General features: G+C 42.4%; 2 protein-coding genes across 4 annotated transcripts in view; one reads left to right on the forward strand and one right to left on the reverse strand.

Annotated features, from left to right (window-relative positions):
- The window catches only part of LOC114788853 (disco-interacting protein 2 homolog C-like), a 39,162-nt gene extending 32,510 nt beyond the window's left edge, over positions 1 to 6,652 (reverse strand). For both annotated transcript variants that reach the window (XM_028977779.1, XM_028977778.1), the window contains exon 1: positions 6,043 to 6,652. In XM_028977779.1, coding sequence (XP_028833612.1) covers positions 6,043 to 6,121 — 79 coding nt within the window. In that variant the 5' untranslated portion in view covers positions 6,122 to 6,652. The remainder of the gene's footprint in view (positions 1 to 6,042) is intronic.
- Positions 6,653 to 7,235: 583 nt separating this feature from the next.
- Positions 7,236 to 16,331, forward strand: LOC114788854 (E3 ubiquitin-protein ligase TRIM21-like). Of its 2 annotated transcripts, none has more exons than XM_028977781.1 (8): positions 7,236 to 7,550; positions 8,015 to 8,607; positions 10,617 to 10,712; positions 13,864 to 14,097; positions 14,185 to 14,332; positions 14,583 to 14,609; positions 14,778 to 14,804; positions 15,033 to 16,331. In XM_028977781.1, exons 2-8 carry the CDS (start codon positions 8,032 to 8,034, stop codon positions 15,578 to 15,580), a joined length of 1,656 nt encoding a protein of 551 aa, XP_028833614.1. In that variant the 5' UTR covers positions 7,236 to 7,550; positions 8,015 to 8,031; the 3' UTR covers positions 15,581 to 16,331. The 2 variants fall into 2 exon arrangements, with proteins under 2 accessions (XP_028833614.1, XP_028833613.1); XM_028977780.1 differs by having other exon boundaries at positions 7,422 to 7,550; positions 7,863 to 8,607.
- Positions 16,332 to 19,632: the final 3,301 nt, after the last annotated feature.

A 19,632-nucleotide genomic window follows, 5' to 3' on the forward strand; every position in this document is an offset into this window, starting at 1 on the left:
TGAGGTTTATTTTAAAAAGCTAACCATTTATAATATATATTTTAAACAGTTATTATCCTTTATTTTATATATATATATATATACACACACACACACACACACGCACACACACACACATATATATATATTTTTTTTAAGTTTTGTGAGTAATGGGAGAAAAGTGAGGAAACAGAATCGTAGAATCGTAGGAAACAGAATCGTGTGTCTACCTGTCCCGTTCTGATTTGCATATGTAAATTGGCCACCTGCTTTCCTATATTATGTCCACAAAGGTGGCATGGAAACATGCCAAACTACCAACCGTCAGATTGGAACCCAAACAAGCCAGTGTTCACGCCCTGATATGGACAGTTAACACGGCTCCTTTCCACGTGTGCCCGTCCTTGGCAATAAATGTGGGTGTGAGTGGTTTAAGCAACGGGGTAAAACGGGATCAACGCCACACCCGTGACGCTCAACAGAACCCTGGATTCGTTCATTAGCAGTGACTCAAGTCGCCCGCAAGAAACACGTGGCAGGGCTCCTACTCCCCAAAACGGCGATACGGGTGGGACAGTCCGAGTTGGTTTCTGCCTCGGTGTGTGTGTGTGTGTGTGTGTGTGTATTCAGAGAAACTATAATCCTCCTACAAGTGGCACCTATACAGCCAGCCTTTGTCATTTCAGCCAATCAGCCTCAAGCATGCAGGAAAAAGTAGGACACACACTCAACAGAGCAGAAAACACAGCATGACAAGATGGCTGCTGGTGACACACAAACACCGTCCATATGATTATGGGATCACTTCAGCAGAGGGAATGAATTAAATGAAAATAGAAGAATGCACACAAAACAGAGAAATTTTGCTGTGAAACTGAAAAGAAAAAAATGTAATTCCAAAACGTAGTAGGAGGTGGGTTAAATCCATGATGATTTCTGAAATGAAATGAACGGAGATATCATCGGGATCCTAATTGAATCTCACATTTTCAATTCAAACAGCACACAGGAAAATACAAAAATATGTTTGATTATTTAACACCCAATACAATTTCTTTTCACAAAGACGCTTGAGTAAAAGACGAAGGCGGATTTATGTGCAACGCCTTCGGATGCTTTGTTGGATGTCAGCGATGGGAATGTTGTCCGTGTTACGGTTATTCGTAAAAACATTTTGGAAAGCTAGCTTAGCCATAAGCCACTGTTGTTATTATTAGGACACAAACACACAGATATGAGAAATCAGTCAAAAATACCAGCTGTTTTTATTGTTTCATGCAGAATCCACCTTTGAATCTGAAGTTCAGAGCGTGAAACTGCAAAAGCACTAAAGAGCACAAAAACAAAATCCTGCACCCGCACAAATTCAACAAATTGGAGGTGACAGCAGCTAGTTTACAAATTACAAGCCAGTCTGTGTCCATGCATTTTCCTTCTGACGTCTATGACGTGATGTCACATCTTCCGGTCAGCATATCATCAGCGACATCAAAAAGTAGTGAAAGTGTGAAAGTGAAGTGACTGTCATTGTGCAGCACTGCAGCACAGCACACGGTGACACAATGAAATGTGTCCTCTGCTTTTAACCCATCACCCTTGGTGAGCAGGGAGCAGTGTGTGGGGACGGTGCTTTGCTCAGTGGCACCTTAGTGGCACCTTGGCGGATCGGGATTCGAACCGGCAACCTCACGATTACCCTCCTTAACCACTAGGCCACCACGGACCTCAAGTAGGTAGAATAAGCTCACAGAATGCAATAATTAACACCAGAGGGTAATACATTGTTTGGTACTCAACAAAACAACACAACATAACTACACAGCCTTACAGCTGAAATTTTGAGAATTTTGACTTAAAAGGACAACAACAAAAAAAGAGAACTGAAATGCATTCATTTTGAAGAGAAATTGAGTAAATTGATCAGGAATTGTGCTAGCAGCTAGCAGTGATTTATTAGAAGCAAGATTAAAATGGCACTACAGAATATAATTATAAAAAAAAAAAAGCCACATAATGAGTAGGACGCACAAAGTGATGTTTTTATTAATTTACAGACAAAACAGATTACAAAAAATCTTAATCCCTCACTGACTTCCCTTAACAGTGTAGTCCTACGCAGGGTCACAGCTTGGTGCAGGGCGGGGCCTCAACCCAGGGCAGGGCCCGCAGGGCGTGTGCATACACACACACAGACTTGCAGACGGGCATTCGATGCACCTAGTGTGCATGCCTTCAGATCGCACGAGGGAACCAGAGAAGCCAGAAGTGAGACCCCCCAAGAGATTAATTAATATTTTTTATTCATTAATTATTGATATTAATGAAGAGAAATAATATTAATGTGCTTCTCATATTAAAACATCAAATGTATAAAAATGACAATAACAAAAACAACAATAATAACACTCTGGTCGATTCTGCAAAGAGCAGACGCCATATAAAATTGTGTTTGTGTGTGTGTATCTGCAACACACAGACCTGCCTCAATAAGTGGGCCTTTGACGCAAGTGCATTCATGCAAGCTAGTGTGTTTAAATGGGAGACACAATGCTCCCTGCGAACAAACCACACAAAAGAGCTGACCAATGACGAACCCTCACCCAGGATTAACTTCAACTCTACATGAATGCATGGGTGTATGTGTGTATGAGTTGTAATTTTGATCAGAGATTATGCTGAGCTGCGGGGAGAAGAAGAGCTTATAGTGACGACCCTCTCACACACACGCACGCACAACCCTTACCCCCCAAACACACTAACACACCCCCAAAACCCCCCCCAAACACACAAACACACCAAGATAAACTAAATGATAGCCCATAACTACAACACACACCCTGAACCCTCAATCTCTTCTGAGAAACAATAAGCATGGATATTATTAACAGATGAGGAAAGGGCCAAGCGTGCTGGGGGCAAGAAAGCGATTTGGGGGCTTAACCCCATTATACAGTTATCAGCAGATGCTGGAGAATCATCTCCACACAGGGGCACACACACACACACACACACACACAGTCTTCTCATATGTGCATACAAACAAAGACTTATTTTACACACTCTTACAAAACATCACATGATTTTATAAACACATAAATATAAAAACTGAATATAAGAGCTGGAGAGAAAATACCAATAGACATATACGTAGACGTATATATAACACTGACGCTTTTAGTAAAATATGCTTTAAACAGAAATGTCACCATAAAGATGGCTGATATGTAGAATATACTCAATGTATCAGGGCTTGTTCCACGTGCGATGTAGTAAATGACTGTATCGTGACCGTCAAGTATAAATCTTAACATTACTGTCGTACAGGTAACATGTACCCCTCGCAGTTTTGCTCTAACATGACACTATAATCAACTTATAATCAGTGAAAGCGAAGTGATTGTCATTGTGAAACACTGCAGCACAGCACACGGTGACACAACGAAATGCGTCCTCTGCTTTTGACCCATCACCCTTGGTGAGCAGTGGGCAGCCATGACAGGCGCCCGGGGAGCAGCGTGTGGGGACGGTGCTTTGCTCAGTGGCACCTTGGTGGTTCGGGATTCGAACCGCCAACCTTCAGATTACGGGGCCGCTTCCTTACTCGCTAGACCACCACTGCTGTAATCAACCTCTCCTCCATCTTCGTCCCAGCGCCGCTTCCATGCTTCAGTGCGTCACGACACGCAGAGGTCAAAGCTCAGCAAAATTCAACTTTGGCCACGACGCCCACGCGGCTTTAAAGAGTGCTGCTCTGTGCTCTTTGCTGGGGGCATCAAAAGATCACTCATCACGCACAGATTAACAGAAAACTTTAAACTTTGTCTAAATTTATTTTTACTGATGTAACCTAATGCAACAAAGCGCCGATTGTAGCATTTATACAGTGATTGATCATGTGCTGTGATACAGCTTAAAAATATTGAAATATCATTTTTAGGCCATATTGCCCCGCCCTACTATATCTGATAACCCCGGAAGCCCCATCTGCTGCTTCTCCACACTATTTGTATGACAGCAGCAGAGAAAGGCCTACATCGCTGTGTCCACTGACCGTACGTTATTACAACCATCTGGGGCAAAAAGCAACCCCCCACACACGCTGACACACTCCACCTTTCATGTTGTGTTTATATTGCCGTGTGTGTATTTTAACGGTGTTGGGGAGAGAACGCCGATGGAGAGCTGGTCCTAATCAGACCTCGTGACAGCAGATAGGTGAAAAGTGTGAGAGCGAGTGAATATTTCACCCCATCTCCGCATTCAACATGCAGAGTAATCACATTGTGGTGATTATTAAAGACTTGCATTCTATAAACTTATATTCTTATTTACAGTTATGAGCTTGATTGGCACAATAGTGAATAGTACATACGCTAATATTTTCATCCCGATGGAACAATCGGTCCGATAACGAACAGAATATTAATGATGTAAATTCTGTTCTGTTCTGTCAATAACAATTAGTACGACATCCAGAACCCTTATTCAGTTTACTGTAAAATTTTTACAAAGGATAGAAGAAAGTTTGCTAGTTTGAATCTATTCGAGAATATTAGCCCCCATCTGTACCAGTTCTCTTGCGGATTCACAATGTATAACAAATACAATTCAAGTACTAATATCACATGTCAACCCTGACTTGAGAGATAAAGAACGAAGATTACCCACGTTGACTGGACAACGTTTATCAGCTCCGGCACAAGAGTTCCTGAACTGTTACTAATGGCACATACACACACACACACACACACACACACACTTTACAGCTGTGGCTGGTGGAGTCTGTGCATCACACACACACACTCACACACACACACACACAGCACAGATGTGCCACAGAGTCTAGATTTCAGCCATAAGTCTCTTATCCCTCTATACCTCAGACAGACACAATTCTCACTGATCAGATTTACAGTTGAAATCTTATTTTAATGTGCAATGTCCGTCTGCTGCATCTTTTCTCGGTCTGACCACATCTGGCAACAGCGCCAATGGCCGCAGTGACGACAGACCACATGTTTTCACTCAGAAAAGCAAGTCATGAAACTGCACATGGCTTATATTTGAGTGTGTGTGTGTGTGTGGGGGGGGGGGGGGGGTGTGTGTGTGTGTCAGGGAAAAAACAAAAGCCTTAGGGCTGAAAACAGCACAGCTACTTGGTTCAACCCGACCTGGAACGTCACACCTCAAATGCATACAGAAACGACTGACAGGCACGGTTATCATACTTGTATGTCCCTTCAGTTTTAGTTTCTTTAGTGTAAAATTATGTATTAATACCAAATCTGATCTTCACAGTTCAAGAAATCACTACTAGAAAGCTGCATTGTGTATTAGTGAAAGTGAAGTGATGGTCATTGTGAAACACTGCAGCACAGCACACGGTGACACAAGGAAACGTGTCCTCTGTTTTTAACCATCACCCTTGGTGAGCAGTGGGCAGCCATGACAGGCGCCCGGGGAGCAGTGTGTGGGGACGGTGCTTTGCTCAGTGGCACCTCAGTGGCACCTTGGCAGTGGCTTCCTGAACCACTAGGCCACCACTTATTGTGTATTGGTCCAGCCAAAACAATCATGGGACATTAAAGGTTTTACTTAAAAGTGTATGAACGAATCAACGACCACTGCCACGGTGCCACTGACGCTCTTCTCGCTGTTATTTCTGGACGCACGCACGCACGCGACGCACGCACGCACGCACGCACGCGCCGCGGCGGCGGCGAGGAGACGGACGCACCGCGCGCCCTGCCGCGCACGCACTTCGTGGCCATAAAAGGTTGTGCGAGGGAACCGGACGCCGTTCCTGCAGTTCTCCCCGCGGAAACGCCGACACGGGATTAAAGAAGGAGCGCCGGAGCGCCGGGGAACTTGGGGGATGTTCGTCATTCCACAACGTCTGACGCGCAAGGCAACACTCTCCGCCGATCGCCCGGTTATCCCGCGACAACAACGCGCATATCGTCGGTGCAACTTCAGCGACAACCACAATTTCACCCACAAGGTCACCAAATCGAGAAAACGTGAAAAGCACGCAACACACACGCATCGATTATCGGGCTTTACCTTCCGACAGCTCCAGCTCCAGCTCGGCCAGCCTCGCCCTCACCTCCTGGGGCAGAGGCAGCGCGTCCCGGTCGGCCATTCTCGCCGAAAAGCTGCGCCTCTCCGCCGCCCTTCCCCGGACGCGACTGCGAGCAGAGCGTCTGCGCGACACCCTGCGTCTAGTCTACATGGCAGCGCGTCGCGGGGGTGCGTGCGTGCGTGCGTGCGCGCGCGCGCGCGCGCGATGCTGTTCGCCGCGGAGGTTTGACAGGAATCGTGCCAGGAGACAGAAGGGCGCAGTGGGGAGAGCTAATCCACGGCGGAGGAGCGGAGGAGGATGGAGGTCGGAGCGGAGCGGAGCGTCCCACTCCCGCCGCTGCGGCTGGCGCGCACACGTGACCAGGCGACGTTCGCCGTCCGGTCCGCGCGAGGGCGACGTCCACGGGCGGCGAGACCAGGCACCGAACGTCCCAAATCAGAGACCGGAGGAGGATCAGAGGAGATGACGGGAAAGGAAACCCGCAGATGATGTTTGGACAAGAATTTCAAGAATAAATGTCACCGGTTTATCGTCTATAAATCACATTTAAACGACTGATATGAAGAACCCCGCATCTGAGCGTAGTCCCTCCAAGCAGAACCGTATGAAATATGCAGTGGGAATCTGCTAAATACTACAGTTTCGAAAAATGCTGAAGTGGGCGTGGGGCTGCCGGAGGGGAGGGGCTTATAAACGGGGGCGTGGTTGTGTCGCGTCATCTATTAGGGGACATTAACGTTCCTTATTTAAACGTAGCAGAGCCTGCCCATCAGTAAATGTCATTTCAGACCATTTTCGACACATAAAATTTATTTTAAATCACAACAAAGTGCCTCTTTAATTCCACAAGCTACTACCCAACTCACACCCATAATTAAATGGTGCAAGAATATCCAGCAGTGGCTCAGACATGAAAAATGTAGTTTTGTTGGGTAGATGGGTACTGACACCAATCATGGACGCCTCTTACTGGGCTATTTTTTTTTAAATATTCTTTTGATAATGTAATATATTAACATATTTTACACATTTCACCTTCAATGTCAGTATCTGATTGGTGTATTTGTCTCTGTGACTTTATCCAGGCTGCAACACAAACAGCACACACTTGTGTGTCCAGGTGGCTAGGGAATGACTTCAGCTGCCAGTCGAATTCTGTAGGGGGACGATCAGGGGACAACTGTGCATAGCGGAGCTTGGTCATGTGCTGGTTTTAGCCCACGCAAGCTCACACATGCGAAAGGTTCTCGCTTTCGCCGAAAACAAGCCTCAAAATATGGTCAAGCTGGAAAAAGAAAGAATACAAGGACGAATAAATCCACAGTAAGTGAGGAGAGATCCTTGTATCTTGAATATACCAAAATAAAGCAGAAGGAGTGGCCTGTGTGGTCACAGCTGAAGGGACATGTCAGTGAAGTGTCACCAGAGGAGCAAAGACTCTTGAGAGTTACAGTAAACCCTCCGATTCTGCGTGAGCCCGCAGCAAACTGTAAGTAACAGAAATGTAAATGTGTGAATTTTAGCGATTTCAGATTTTGTCTGTGGTTTAGACGTGTTGTTTTCATGTTATGCGCTGTTTGTGATTATGGGAATTAGTTCATTTATTCATTCAGACTTGACTAATACGAACTAAAGGTCAGTGTTGAGTGCAAATTTCAAATTGGACTGTATGGCAACCAGACACCTAGACATGAAATAATTCAAATATTACAATACAATCAATAGAATGCCAGACATGAAGTTTTGTATCTGTGGATTGACCGCCTGTGCCTGACTAAAATACATTTTTACACGTTCACAGGTGAAGTATTTTCAAAACCACAAGAAAATTGCTCATTTTCAATCTCAAATTTTGACAATGAAATTCAGACACTGAGCAGGTTCCGAAAATTGTGTTGCTTTGACACCCAGTTGTCCAGACACCGCAGACCGCACTCTTGTATTTGTGGGTAGTTTCCAGGGTCTCAGACATGGCCTCCTCCAGCACCCTGCTGTCTGTAGAACAGTTCCAGTGCTCCATCTGTCTGGATGTCTTCAACGACCCGGTGTCCACTCCATGTGGACACAACTTCTGCATAACCTGTATCAGACAAAACTGGGACAGCAGTGCTGTCTGCCAGTGCCCGCTGTGCAAGGAGGTCTTTTTCAGGAGACCCGGCCTCAAAATAAACACCACACTGCGTGAGGTTGTGGATCACGTGAAACAGATGATCGGAGGATGCGCTGATATGTCCCCCGCCAAGCCTGGAGAAGTGGCCTGTGATGTCTGCACTGGAAGGAAGTTCAAGGCCCTGAAGTCCTGCCTGGACTGTGGCACTTCCTTCTGCGAGGCTCACTTGCAACTTCACAGGACAGCGCCGAAGCTGCAGAAGCACAAACTCATCGACCCCGTACAGAACCTGGAGGACAGGATGTGTAAGAAACATGACAGACCCCTGGAGCTTTTCTGCAAAAAAGAGCAGGTGTGTGTGTGCGGTTTTTGCACTGAAGGAGAGCACAGGAATCACTACACCGTCTCACTCGAGGAAGAAGGAATGCAGCGAAAGGTAAAGATAAAGAAGCTCAAGTCTTGACCCAAATGTCCTCTCAACAGAACACACTGTTATTGAAATGTCTAGAGTAATTAAGACATGGTAGCTGGAATGAACAGAATATCTGCAAAAATATTTTCAGTGGTGGCCTAGCGGGTAAGGAAACGACCCGTAATCAGAAGGTTGCCGGTTCGAATCCCTAGCTGCCAAGGTGCCACTGAGCAAAGCACCATCCCCACACGCTGCTCCCCGGGCGCCTGTCATGGCTGCCCACTGCTCACCAAGGGTGATGGATTAAAAGCAGAGGACACATTTCGTTGTGTCACCATGTGCTGTGCTGCAGGGTTTCACAATGACAATCACTTCAATATATTTTTGATGTTTGCAATGATTAGTACAGCTGAAAAAACTTCATTTACACTGTACAGTTGTGGCCAAAAGTTTTGAGAATGACACAAATACTGGTTTGCTGCTTCAGTGTTTTTAAATCAGTTGTTTCTGTGGTGTATTGAAGTGTAATTACAAACATTTTATCATTTTCAAAGGCTTTTATTGACAATTACATCAAGTTTATGTCTTGGTCCTTTTTTTTCAAGACCTCTGCAATTTGCCCTGGCATGCTGTCAATCAACTTCTGGGCCAAATCCTGACTGATTCCTTCATAATCAGCGCTTGGAGTTTGTCGGAATTTGTGTTTGTCCCACCTGTTGAGGATTGACCACAAGTTCTCAGTTGGATTAAGGTCCAGGGAGTTTCCTGGGCATGGACCCAAAATGTCAATGTTTTGTTTCTTAACATTTACATTTATAGCATTTATCAGACGCCCTTATCCAGAGCGACTTACAATCAGTACTTACAGGGACAGTCCCCCTGGAGCAATTTGGGGTTAAGTGTCTTGCTCAGTGACACAATGGTGGTAAGTGGGATTTGAACCTGGGTCTTCTGGTTCATAAGCGAGTGTCTTACCCACTATTCTACTACCACCCCACTTAGTCTTAAGCCACTTGGTTATCACTTTGGCCTTATGGCACGGTGCTCCATCATGCTGGAAAAGGCATTGTTCTTCACTAAACCGTTCTTGGATGTTTGGGAGAAGTTGCTTTTGGAGGATGTTTTGGTACCTTTCTTTATTCATGGGCAAAATTGTGAGTGAGCCCACTCCCTTGGATGAGAAGAAGCCCCACACATGAATGGTCTCAGGATGCTTTACTGTTGGCACAAGACAGGACTGACTGTATTGCTCACCTTTTCTTCTCCGGACAATCATTTTTCCAGATGCCCCAAACAATCAGAAAGGGGATTCATCAGTGAAAATGACTTTACCCCAGTCCTCATCAGGCCAATCCCTGTACTATATGCAGAATATCAGTCTGTCCTTGATGTTTTTCTTGGAGAGAAGTGGTTTCTTTGCTGCCCTTCTGGACATCAGGCCATCCTCCAAAAGTCTTCACCTCACTGGCACCCTGATCCTGCAGCTTGAACCTCCGTCCTTGAAGGTTTTGATGATCTGATAAATGGTTGATTTAGGTGCAAACCTACTAGCAGCTGCATCCTTGCCTGTGAAGCACTTTTTATGCAACGCAATGATGACTGCACATGTTTCCTTGCAGGTAAACAGAGGAAGAACAATGATTTCAAGCATCACCCTCCTTTTAAAGCATCCAGTGTGCTATTCCAACTCAGTCAGCATGATCAACCAGTCTTGTGCTCATCAACACTCTCACTTGTGCAAACAAGAAATGATCTCAGTAGGTCCTTTTGTGGCAGGACTGAAATGCAGTGGAAATAGTTTTCTGGAGGGATTAAGTTCAATTTCATGGCCAAGAGGGACTTTGCAATTTATCTGTTCACTCTTCATGACATTCTGGAGTATATGCAAGCCTAAACCTTTTGTAAACCTTTGGCCATGACTGTTGTTGCTTGAGATCAGACAGTGGTTTTGTCTGTGCATTAAACTTTTATAAGTTTAGAAACTCATTGCAGGCACATAGTGCTGATCCAGTTTCTCTTCTCTTCACCACCAGGGTCAGCTAGGAAAAGCACAGGCTGTGCTGCAGCAGATGATCCAGGAAAGACTGAGCAAGGTTACTGACATACGACACTCAGTAGAGCTCAGCAAAGTGAGTACAGACATGCATAAATATATGCCGTCTATATACAGCCTTCGACTGCTATGTTTGTGCAAAAGTGGTAAAAGTATATGTGAAAGAAGAAACATCTGCCTCTGGTTTGAACTTGTGCAGTATGTAACAATACTGTAACAACAATACGTAACAACAACAACAAAGATTATTTCTTACAAAATCACAAACAGTATGTCTCAATAGGCTTTGACAAGCCCTACAGTTGACACCCCCCACACTTGACCGTTCTGCACACAAGGAAAAAATCCACATAAAAAAAAAAAATGATGGTTTGTCCAATAAGAGAAAAGTCCTACAGTTGTAGAGGTGGAGAAGTCCAAAGTGTAGTCCAGTGTCATGGTCTACATTACATGTCCATTATGATGCTACTGGTCCATTTGAAAATCCCTGAAGCTTTAGTTGTTACGGTGGTGGTGGCTGGGGTGACCCTCTGGTTCGTTTCATGCTAAGTCCTTGTTAACAGTTGTCAGGAACCAGGATTTTTCTGCTGGTCTCTTCACTGGAGTCTGCCAGTAGTCTGTGCACTTGATTCAGTGTCTCGTAGAAAACAAACAGAAACAGCAGCAGATGGTGGCACTGTACGACCCTAACTAGGGTCGTACAAGTGCGTAATTAACTAAAATTTCACTCAGGTAAGGTGGATAAGTAGGATTTTGTAATCAATCCTGAATTTGATGGGTAGCCAGTGTAAGATTGAAAGATTCTGAACTAGCTGGACTTTACTCATGCACCTACTAGAGCATCCAAACAGTAATGTGTTGCAGTAATCTAACATAATAGAAATAAAGGCATGGACCAACTTTTTTTTGCATTGTGCATTTTGATGATGTTTCTTATTTTTGCAATATGTCTAAGGTGAATGAATCCTATCCTACTGAAATTATCTAAATGAGAGACCTGCATAAATGAGGACACCTAGATCCTTTACTTCAGTACTTGGTGAGATAGAAAGGCTATCCAGAGTTATGATGTAGTCAGCCAGCTTATGTCTGGCTTGAGACCCATGTACAAGTGCTTCTGTCTGATCAGGGTTTAACAGAAGAAAGTTGGTGAGCATCCACTATCTATTGTCAGACAATTCTCTATTCTGTTCAGCTGCTGCCTCTCACCTGGCATGGCTGATAGATACAACTGTGTGTCGTCAGCGTAGCAATGAAATCTAATACCGTGTTTGCGAATGACGTCACCTAAAGCTAACATGTATAAGGAAGCTAGCAACAAACCTATGACAGAACCTTGTGGAACACTAAACTCTACTTTAATATGTGAAGACAAATCACCATTGATGTCCACAAACTGATACCGATTGGTCAGATATGATCTGAACCATACAAGGGCTACGACATTTTCCAAAATTTTTGATATAAACGGAAGGTTGGAAATCGGTCTATAATTCAAAAGCTGACTGTGATCAAGATCAGGCTTTTTAATCAGGGGTCTAATGACTGCTACATTGAATGAACTTGGTACGTGGCTGGTGCTAAGCGACGAGTTAATAATTTTAAGGATAGGATTTATAACATCAGGTGCTACTTGTTTAAGGAAACTTGTAGGAAGTGAATCCAATGCGCAAGTACATTGATTTGATGATGAGATGAGTTTAATTAATTCCTGCTGTTTAAGAAGGTTGAAGTGTTCTAATCAGTGGCCTGCTATTTGAAGCTTATTTTCCATAGTAATATCACTGGAGCTGTTTGTTATGCCTTATGATTTTAATCTTATGTCCATTCGTAACGATTTTAGTATTAAGAAAATTTATAAAATCGTCGCTACTATGATGATATTGAGTGATAGTATCCGTTTTTGTCTTATTCCTGGTTAGCTTGGCTATAGTGTTATTTTTGTTCTTGTCTATTAACAAAGAGAGATACGACGATCGAGCCGTGCTAAGAGCCTTCCTATAGTTAAGGAGGCACTCCTTCCATGCTATTCTGAATACATTCAATTTACTTTAATGGAATTTACATTCTAATTTCCGGGCAGTCTTAGAAAGAAAGTGCGTGTGATCATTATACCAAGGTATTACATTTTTATCTCTTACTATCTTCCTTTTGAGGGGAGCGACATTATCTAACGTACTACGCAGTGTTAATTCTAGACATTTGATCTGTCGGTGAGTTGATCAGCGTTGATAAATCTGGTAGGGTATTAATAAACCTCTGTGCTGTATTTGATGTAAATGTCCGTTTGTCTCTATAACGAGAGGAGTTGAGATTATTGTGTCGAAGACATATTTTAAAAGCAATGAGGATCATTTCAGATTGCGGAAGAATGACTCTGTCTTCAATATTTAAACCCAAGGTCAGTACAAGATCGAGCGTGTGACCACCTTCATGAGTAGGTCCTATTTTATTTTGTTTAACTCCAAATGAGTCTAGTATAGCCAGGAATGCTGTTCATGCTGAGTCGTCTAATTTACCACAGTGGATGTTAAAGTTGCTGACAATTATGATAACCTTTATCCACATATACAACCAGGTTGGAAACAAAGTCTGTAAATTCATATAGAAACTAAATCCATGTCTGGGTTTATGTGTAATACCGAGGTTATCATTATAAATTACAAGTGCATTACAATTTCTTAACTAGAGAAGCAGATATGAATTTCTACTCACACATTGATTTGATCAGGCTCTTGTCAGAGTGCCTCTGATGGTTGATCAATCCTAAACTGAACAGGATCTTCACTAATGACTGACTAATAAGACAACAGCAAGACACTAGTGTCACAGCGGTGAAAAGGGACACCTGCCTCACATGTTACCATTGGAATACTGGGTAAATTAAGCATATTTTTGGTTCTTGAGAATGTAGTTATTGTAACATAATTTAGCATGTGATTAAAATAATGAGAAGAGGATGTTAATTTAATAATTTATTTTTTTACCATGTTAATTTTAGTAAAGTATATTAATAAAGAGAGATATTATAGTAAAACTGATTTCCTGCCTATAAAGAAATATTTTTTAAAAGCCACAAAGGCCTGCCAAGTGAAAGTTTAAGGATGCAACTGATAACATTTTTATTTGTCTCATCCATCACATTGTCATGTATGAGGCTTGCATATCATTCTCAGCAGGTTTCAGGTTTGAATTCTGTCAAATTCCTGTTTCATGTGTGTTTGTAGAAGAGCGTAGATGAAGAGATTTCTGTCACTGCTGAGTTATTCAGTGCCCTGGTGAGTTCCATTGAGAGAAACAAGGCAAATCTGATCGAGGTGATAGAGCAAAAGCAGAAAACAGTTGAGGATCATGCTGATGGGATCATTAAAGAACTGGAGCAGGAGATTAATGATCTGCAGAAGCGAAACACAGAGCTGGAGCAGCTCACCACTACTCAGGATCATCTTTACTTCCTACAGGTGAGTCAGCAGATCTATGGTTTTCACACTACGTGCTCTGTCCTTCTCTTACTCTGAGGACTTTCATTGTCCCCTGCTGCCATGCAGATTTACCCAGCTCTGTGTGTCCCTCCACACACCAAGAACTGGACTGCTGTCCAGATTAACACTTATACGGATGTGGAGACTTTGGCACCAGTTGTGTCAAAACTAGAGGACCTAATAAATGGAGAAATGGAGAAGCTGCATGAAAAACGTAAGTCGGATTAATCAGAAGACAAATAAATCAGAATGTGGAGTTAAATTAAACAAAAACAATAATAAAGATAATGTGACCTGTTATTAAAGTTAATAATAACCCTGCTCTCAACACACAAGGTACTGTTCACTTTGTGTTCAATCATCATTTTTTAAATTTGTGTTAACATCCAGTGTGAAAAATGCATTTCGTAGAACATGTTCACCCTTTTTACATTTATCTTTTATTTCTCTCTTTGTTTGCACAGAACTGAAGAAAGTTAAACTTTTTGCAGGTACAGTGTGTCATAATATCTATCAATTTGTGTGACTGGCTTTTACATTGTGGAATGTGGAAACTGTATTAATTGCATTTAGTAATATAATCTTGCAGTTTAAGTACAAGTGTAAAAACATGAACTATTTAAATGTCTACTACATATGAAGTACTTGTGTTTCAACAGATCTGAACAAAATTCAGCAGTATGCAGGTGCGGTATGTGACATGGGTAGTGAATACACACATTGTGCTTCACACAATTGCTCACTAAATGCTCACAAACCTTGTGATTGTTCACTTAATTGGTCATGTATCTGGCATGCAAAAATCTGGCAGTGAGACCAACTTAAATGAATGCATGCTTCACCTGACAGTAGCTTGCTCTCTGTAAAAAAATTGCATGAATACATCTCATCAGACTCCCTTAATCCTCCCACAGTGGATGTGACTCTAGACTCCAAAACAGCCCACCCATACCTCATCCTGTCTGCTGATGGAAAACAAGTGCAATGTGGCAACAAAAGACAAAAGGTTCCTGACAACCCTGCCAGGTTTGACCGTGCTGCCTGTGTTCTGGGAAAAGAAGGATTTTCTTCCGGTAGGTTTTACTTTGAGGTGTTGGTCACAGACAAGAATGCGTGGGATTTAGGGGTGGCAAGGGAGTCTGCAAAAAGAAAAGGAAAACTCAAAGCCACACCCGAAAACGGATACTGGACTGTGGTACTGAGGAACAGGAGTGAATACATGGCCAAAGACTCCACCCCAACTCCCCTCACATTAAGACAAAAGCCTCAGAGGGTGGGAGTGTTTGTGGATTATGAGACAGGTCTGGTCAGCTTTTATGATGTGGAAGCCATTTGTCACATCTACTCTTTCCATGGTCGCTCCTTTTCTGAGAAACTTTATCCATTCTTCAGCCCAAGTTTAAATGATGGTGGCAAAAACTTTGGTCCATTGGTAATTTTACCTGAAAATAACACAAAATAAAATCTTAAGTATACCTTAACAACTTTACAAGTGGTCAAAGTTCACTTTTGCAGCTGTTTTTGCATGTTCTATTTTAATGCTGACTGTTGTGTTCTTGTTGCTTTTTGGTTTTGTGACCTACTGTATCACAAAATAATCCAAAGCATATTGCCAATTGTGGCACTTTCAAAAATCTGATCCATGGATGGACCTCCACTTATTTAACAGGAATTATTGCAGGGTTCTTCTACTATAAACCTTGCATCCAAATCCAGGCCTAGTTTCCAGTTCTCACTGATTATTACTGGCCATGGAAAACACATTGGGGATCTATACAATAATCGAGTGGTTTCAATGTTTTAGCCAAACCACGTGTAAGTGTACAGTGTAGATAATGTTTTAGTAAATCCCATCTAAAAAAGTGATTCTATGACAACATAAAGCCTTGTTGCCAGATAAGAATATATTCCTCGATTTAGATTGCCCTTGTGTGCAAAAGATATTGTGGGATGTGCACACTGCAATGATCTCTACCTGTGAAAACAATCTATTTGAAGTTCTAGATTTTTGAAATACTGTTTCATTAGGGCCTTCACTAACGCCATAGATAGATAGTGACAAGTTGAACTGTTCAAATTAAATAAATAAAGGGCAAACAATTGCATTAATGTAACACATGAGAATGTATATCACAATTTTATTGTGATTATGGTCATTCTTAAAACTCCAACCAACTCGCTGGACAACTGGTAAAAATATATAAGAAAGTTTTTCCCCTAGTTACTGAAATATTTGTATGAAAATGTAAAGGAATTTGCCATCTTTTGTTGTATTTTTGTTTGGTCAGTATAAAATTAAATGGAAGTCCCAGTACTGTTTTAATGGTGAGTGAAATGTGTCGAAATGTTACTATGCAGCAAAAGGCAAAACATGTTAATGAATAAAATATTAATGTTACATGATTTCATTACGGTCTTTGAACCTCTGACAACCTACAATTATCAGGCGTTATGGACCAAAAAGAAAAACACACAGATCTGCAGTCAGTAAATCTGTTGAGGTGAACACTTTCACACTATAAAAGCTAGATTGAATTTACATTATGTTCTCACACCATATTAGACAGAGATATTAGACCTGTTAGTCCGTTTGCTAGCTTATGTATGTGTCCCATACAATGGTCAGAGGTGTAGCAATGCTAGACAGCCAGAACTTATCTATATAGATATAACACTAAATTGGACACAATTTTACAGCAAATTCAATGTAATCGCTCTGTAATTACAGAAATCTATATCTTATAAAACAGCAAATCACAAATGTATTTTACTAGATAAATAAGTATGCCTGCCATGTCATAGAATCTGATTTAGTATTTAATTTACATTCAGACTGAGATTTGTTAATTGTATATAAATAAATAGTTAAATAGTTTCCTAAATGTACAATAATTCAAACTGAAAAATTTCTTGGTCCACATTCAGTGCACAAATGCAGATCAAAATGAGGGAATTAAATGACAAACATCACATTTTGGACATTTATGTCCAATATATCTTCTTAAAAATGACTATCAAATGGTTTTCTTGTCATAACTCACCATGGGGAGAGGGATTCACAGTGAAAAAGGACATTTTTTCAAAACGCAGTAAAATAACAACAATCTCTCTTTTTAAATGTTAAAAACACATGTGATATCCGTTTTAAAAGGGAACAGAACGTGTGCACCTTTTTTTTTTCGTTTTTTGATGCCTGATTTGACTGGAGCCACCTAGTCTGGAATAATTTCAGAGGAGTACATTCAATGCATGTGGAAGGCACTGTTTCCAAGTTATTTACATTTAAGTGGAACCAAAGCTGGGTGACATTTGTCACCATTTTCTGCAAAAAAAACAAGCCACTACACAATTGCAAATAAATCAGAGGAAAAGTTTGTAGATTGCAAATCAGAGGATTATGGCAGAAACGTGAAAACAGAGCTGCCTGTGGTGTGTTAAAGGGATGGTGCAGCCTACTTGCAGTCCAGATCTTTCATCTGTAGAGAACATTTGGCACATTATTAAACTAAAAACAACCACAAACTCTTCAGCAGTTGGAAGCCTCTATCCGACAAGAAACTCTAGAACCTCATAACCTGGAAGCCCAGATGTCTTCAAATGGTTTTGAAAAGAAAAGATCAGTGGTGGAATGTAACGAAGTCTTTGTACTTCGTTACTGTACTTAAGTATATTTTTACGTATCTGTACGCGTCAGTTCGCAGCACGAGCTGGTAGACGAGACATTCAACATGGACCCAGAGCTGCATCTACTGAGCTCTGAATCACAAAGAAATCCTTGGCCGGATTTAAGAAATGTATTTGAGTACAAAGGAGCAAAGAATGAGTCCTTGCGATTTCTTTGCATCCCATGCCTGCCTCAACATAAAGAATTGTTGGCATTTAAAAACTCCCCTTTGAAAAAACATATAGCGGTAAGCTATGCTATGGTATGCTATGCTTTTGGGTATGTTATGACATGTTATGATACTATTATCTAGCGAAATGTATGCTGACATACAGAAATAGTATAAAAATTACACCAGTGTAGCTTCATTATTTTTTTTAACACGGTGGTAGGATAAAACTGGTTTATTAGCTCAGAGAAGATAGCTTAACGTCTTTGCTAGCATAATGTCCAGCTCAGTGTTGTGCCAGTTCACACTGAAAAAGAACTAGTTCACGTTCATAGTTAATTTATTAAAATTTTGAACCAAGTTCACAGCTCAAAAAATGTTTTTTAGTTTTTTTTTCTTTCAGTCCGTGAAAATGTAAACAAACTGCTTCCGCAGAGGCGTCCGGACTCGAAGCACCAGCCATGCTAGCCTGTAACCAGCAAACTTTAAAACGTGAGCGGCGTTCAGAGTGAACGTCACTCACGTTCACGTTCATAATTTGTAAACTGACTCATTCAGTTCAGCGTTCACGGAAAAGAGGAACGCGTTCAATGAACGCCGTTCATTGAATGCGTTCATGCACAACACTGGTCCAGCTTGGCTGGAAGTGGTGCTTTCCGCCTGTTTCACAGTCAGTAGTCATCTCTGACTAGAGATGTGATCACAATAGACCAACACTCGTGTATTTCCGGGGTATTTCCACATATTTCAGGACCCCCTCCAATTTGGTTTTGTATTCACTTAAATGCAATCTCTCGTAATTATAAGGTTTATATACATAGTTTAACACAGTAAATAGGTCTAATAATATACTTGATGTCACGTCCATGCGGGCATGATGCGGCGGGTGCACGGAGAGGAGGACGAAGAGTGACGAGGAATGAAGGACGCTATCACCTGACATCACGGAACAGGGGTTTAATGGTGAATCACAGGACAGGGGAGACATCCGAGACATTGACACTGGTGAACATGGAACATAACGTTAAAGACCTGACGGCGAACAGAAACGAACAGGGCAGCTTTATACATTTGACACAGGTGAAAACGATTAGGGAACATTTCACATGACAACAGTGAAACTACAGTAACCAGTACAGTAACTACAGACAACAGTAACCCCTTTTCGGACCGGATCATGACAGAATCCCCACTCTTATGGCACGACCCCTGGCGGGCCAGACGAAGCAGTCCATGAAGGAGCGAGGGAAGTCCATACACAGAGTCTGAATGGTTCGAGTGGACAAGAGAAATCGAACGGAATCGATTCAAAAAGAGAAAAGATTAGATGAACAGCTGTGAGGAATGATAAATGAATGAATGACTGGTCCAGTATCGGCACCTCGTCCGCAGTCCGCATGCATCCACGCCCCGCTGAATGGCCGCTCCTCACCTTCAACGCCGCCAGACATGGGACTGAGAGGCAGGGGTCGGGACCCTGCTGAACAAGAAGCCATTGAAAGCCAGGGACAAGGAAGCTGGCGGCGTCCTCCCAGAGGAGTCGCGGCTCCTCCGATCTCAGCGGGGCTGCGTCAGGTGGCGTCCAAATGTGGGTCAGGTCTTTCTGTCACGTCCATGCGGGCATGACGTGGCAGGTGTACGGAGAGCAGGACGAAGAGTGACGAGGAATGAAGGACGCTAT

The sequence above is a fragment of the Denticeps clupeoides genome, chromosome 4, assembly GCF_900700375.1.
Source record: "Denticeps clupeoides chromosome 4, fDenClu1.1, whole genome shotgun sequence".
Taxonomy (NCBI): domain Eukaryota; kingdom Metazoa; phylum Chordata; class Actinopteri; order Clupeiformes; family Denticipitidae; genus Denticeps; species Denticeps clupeoides.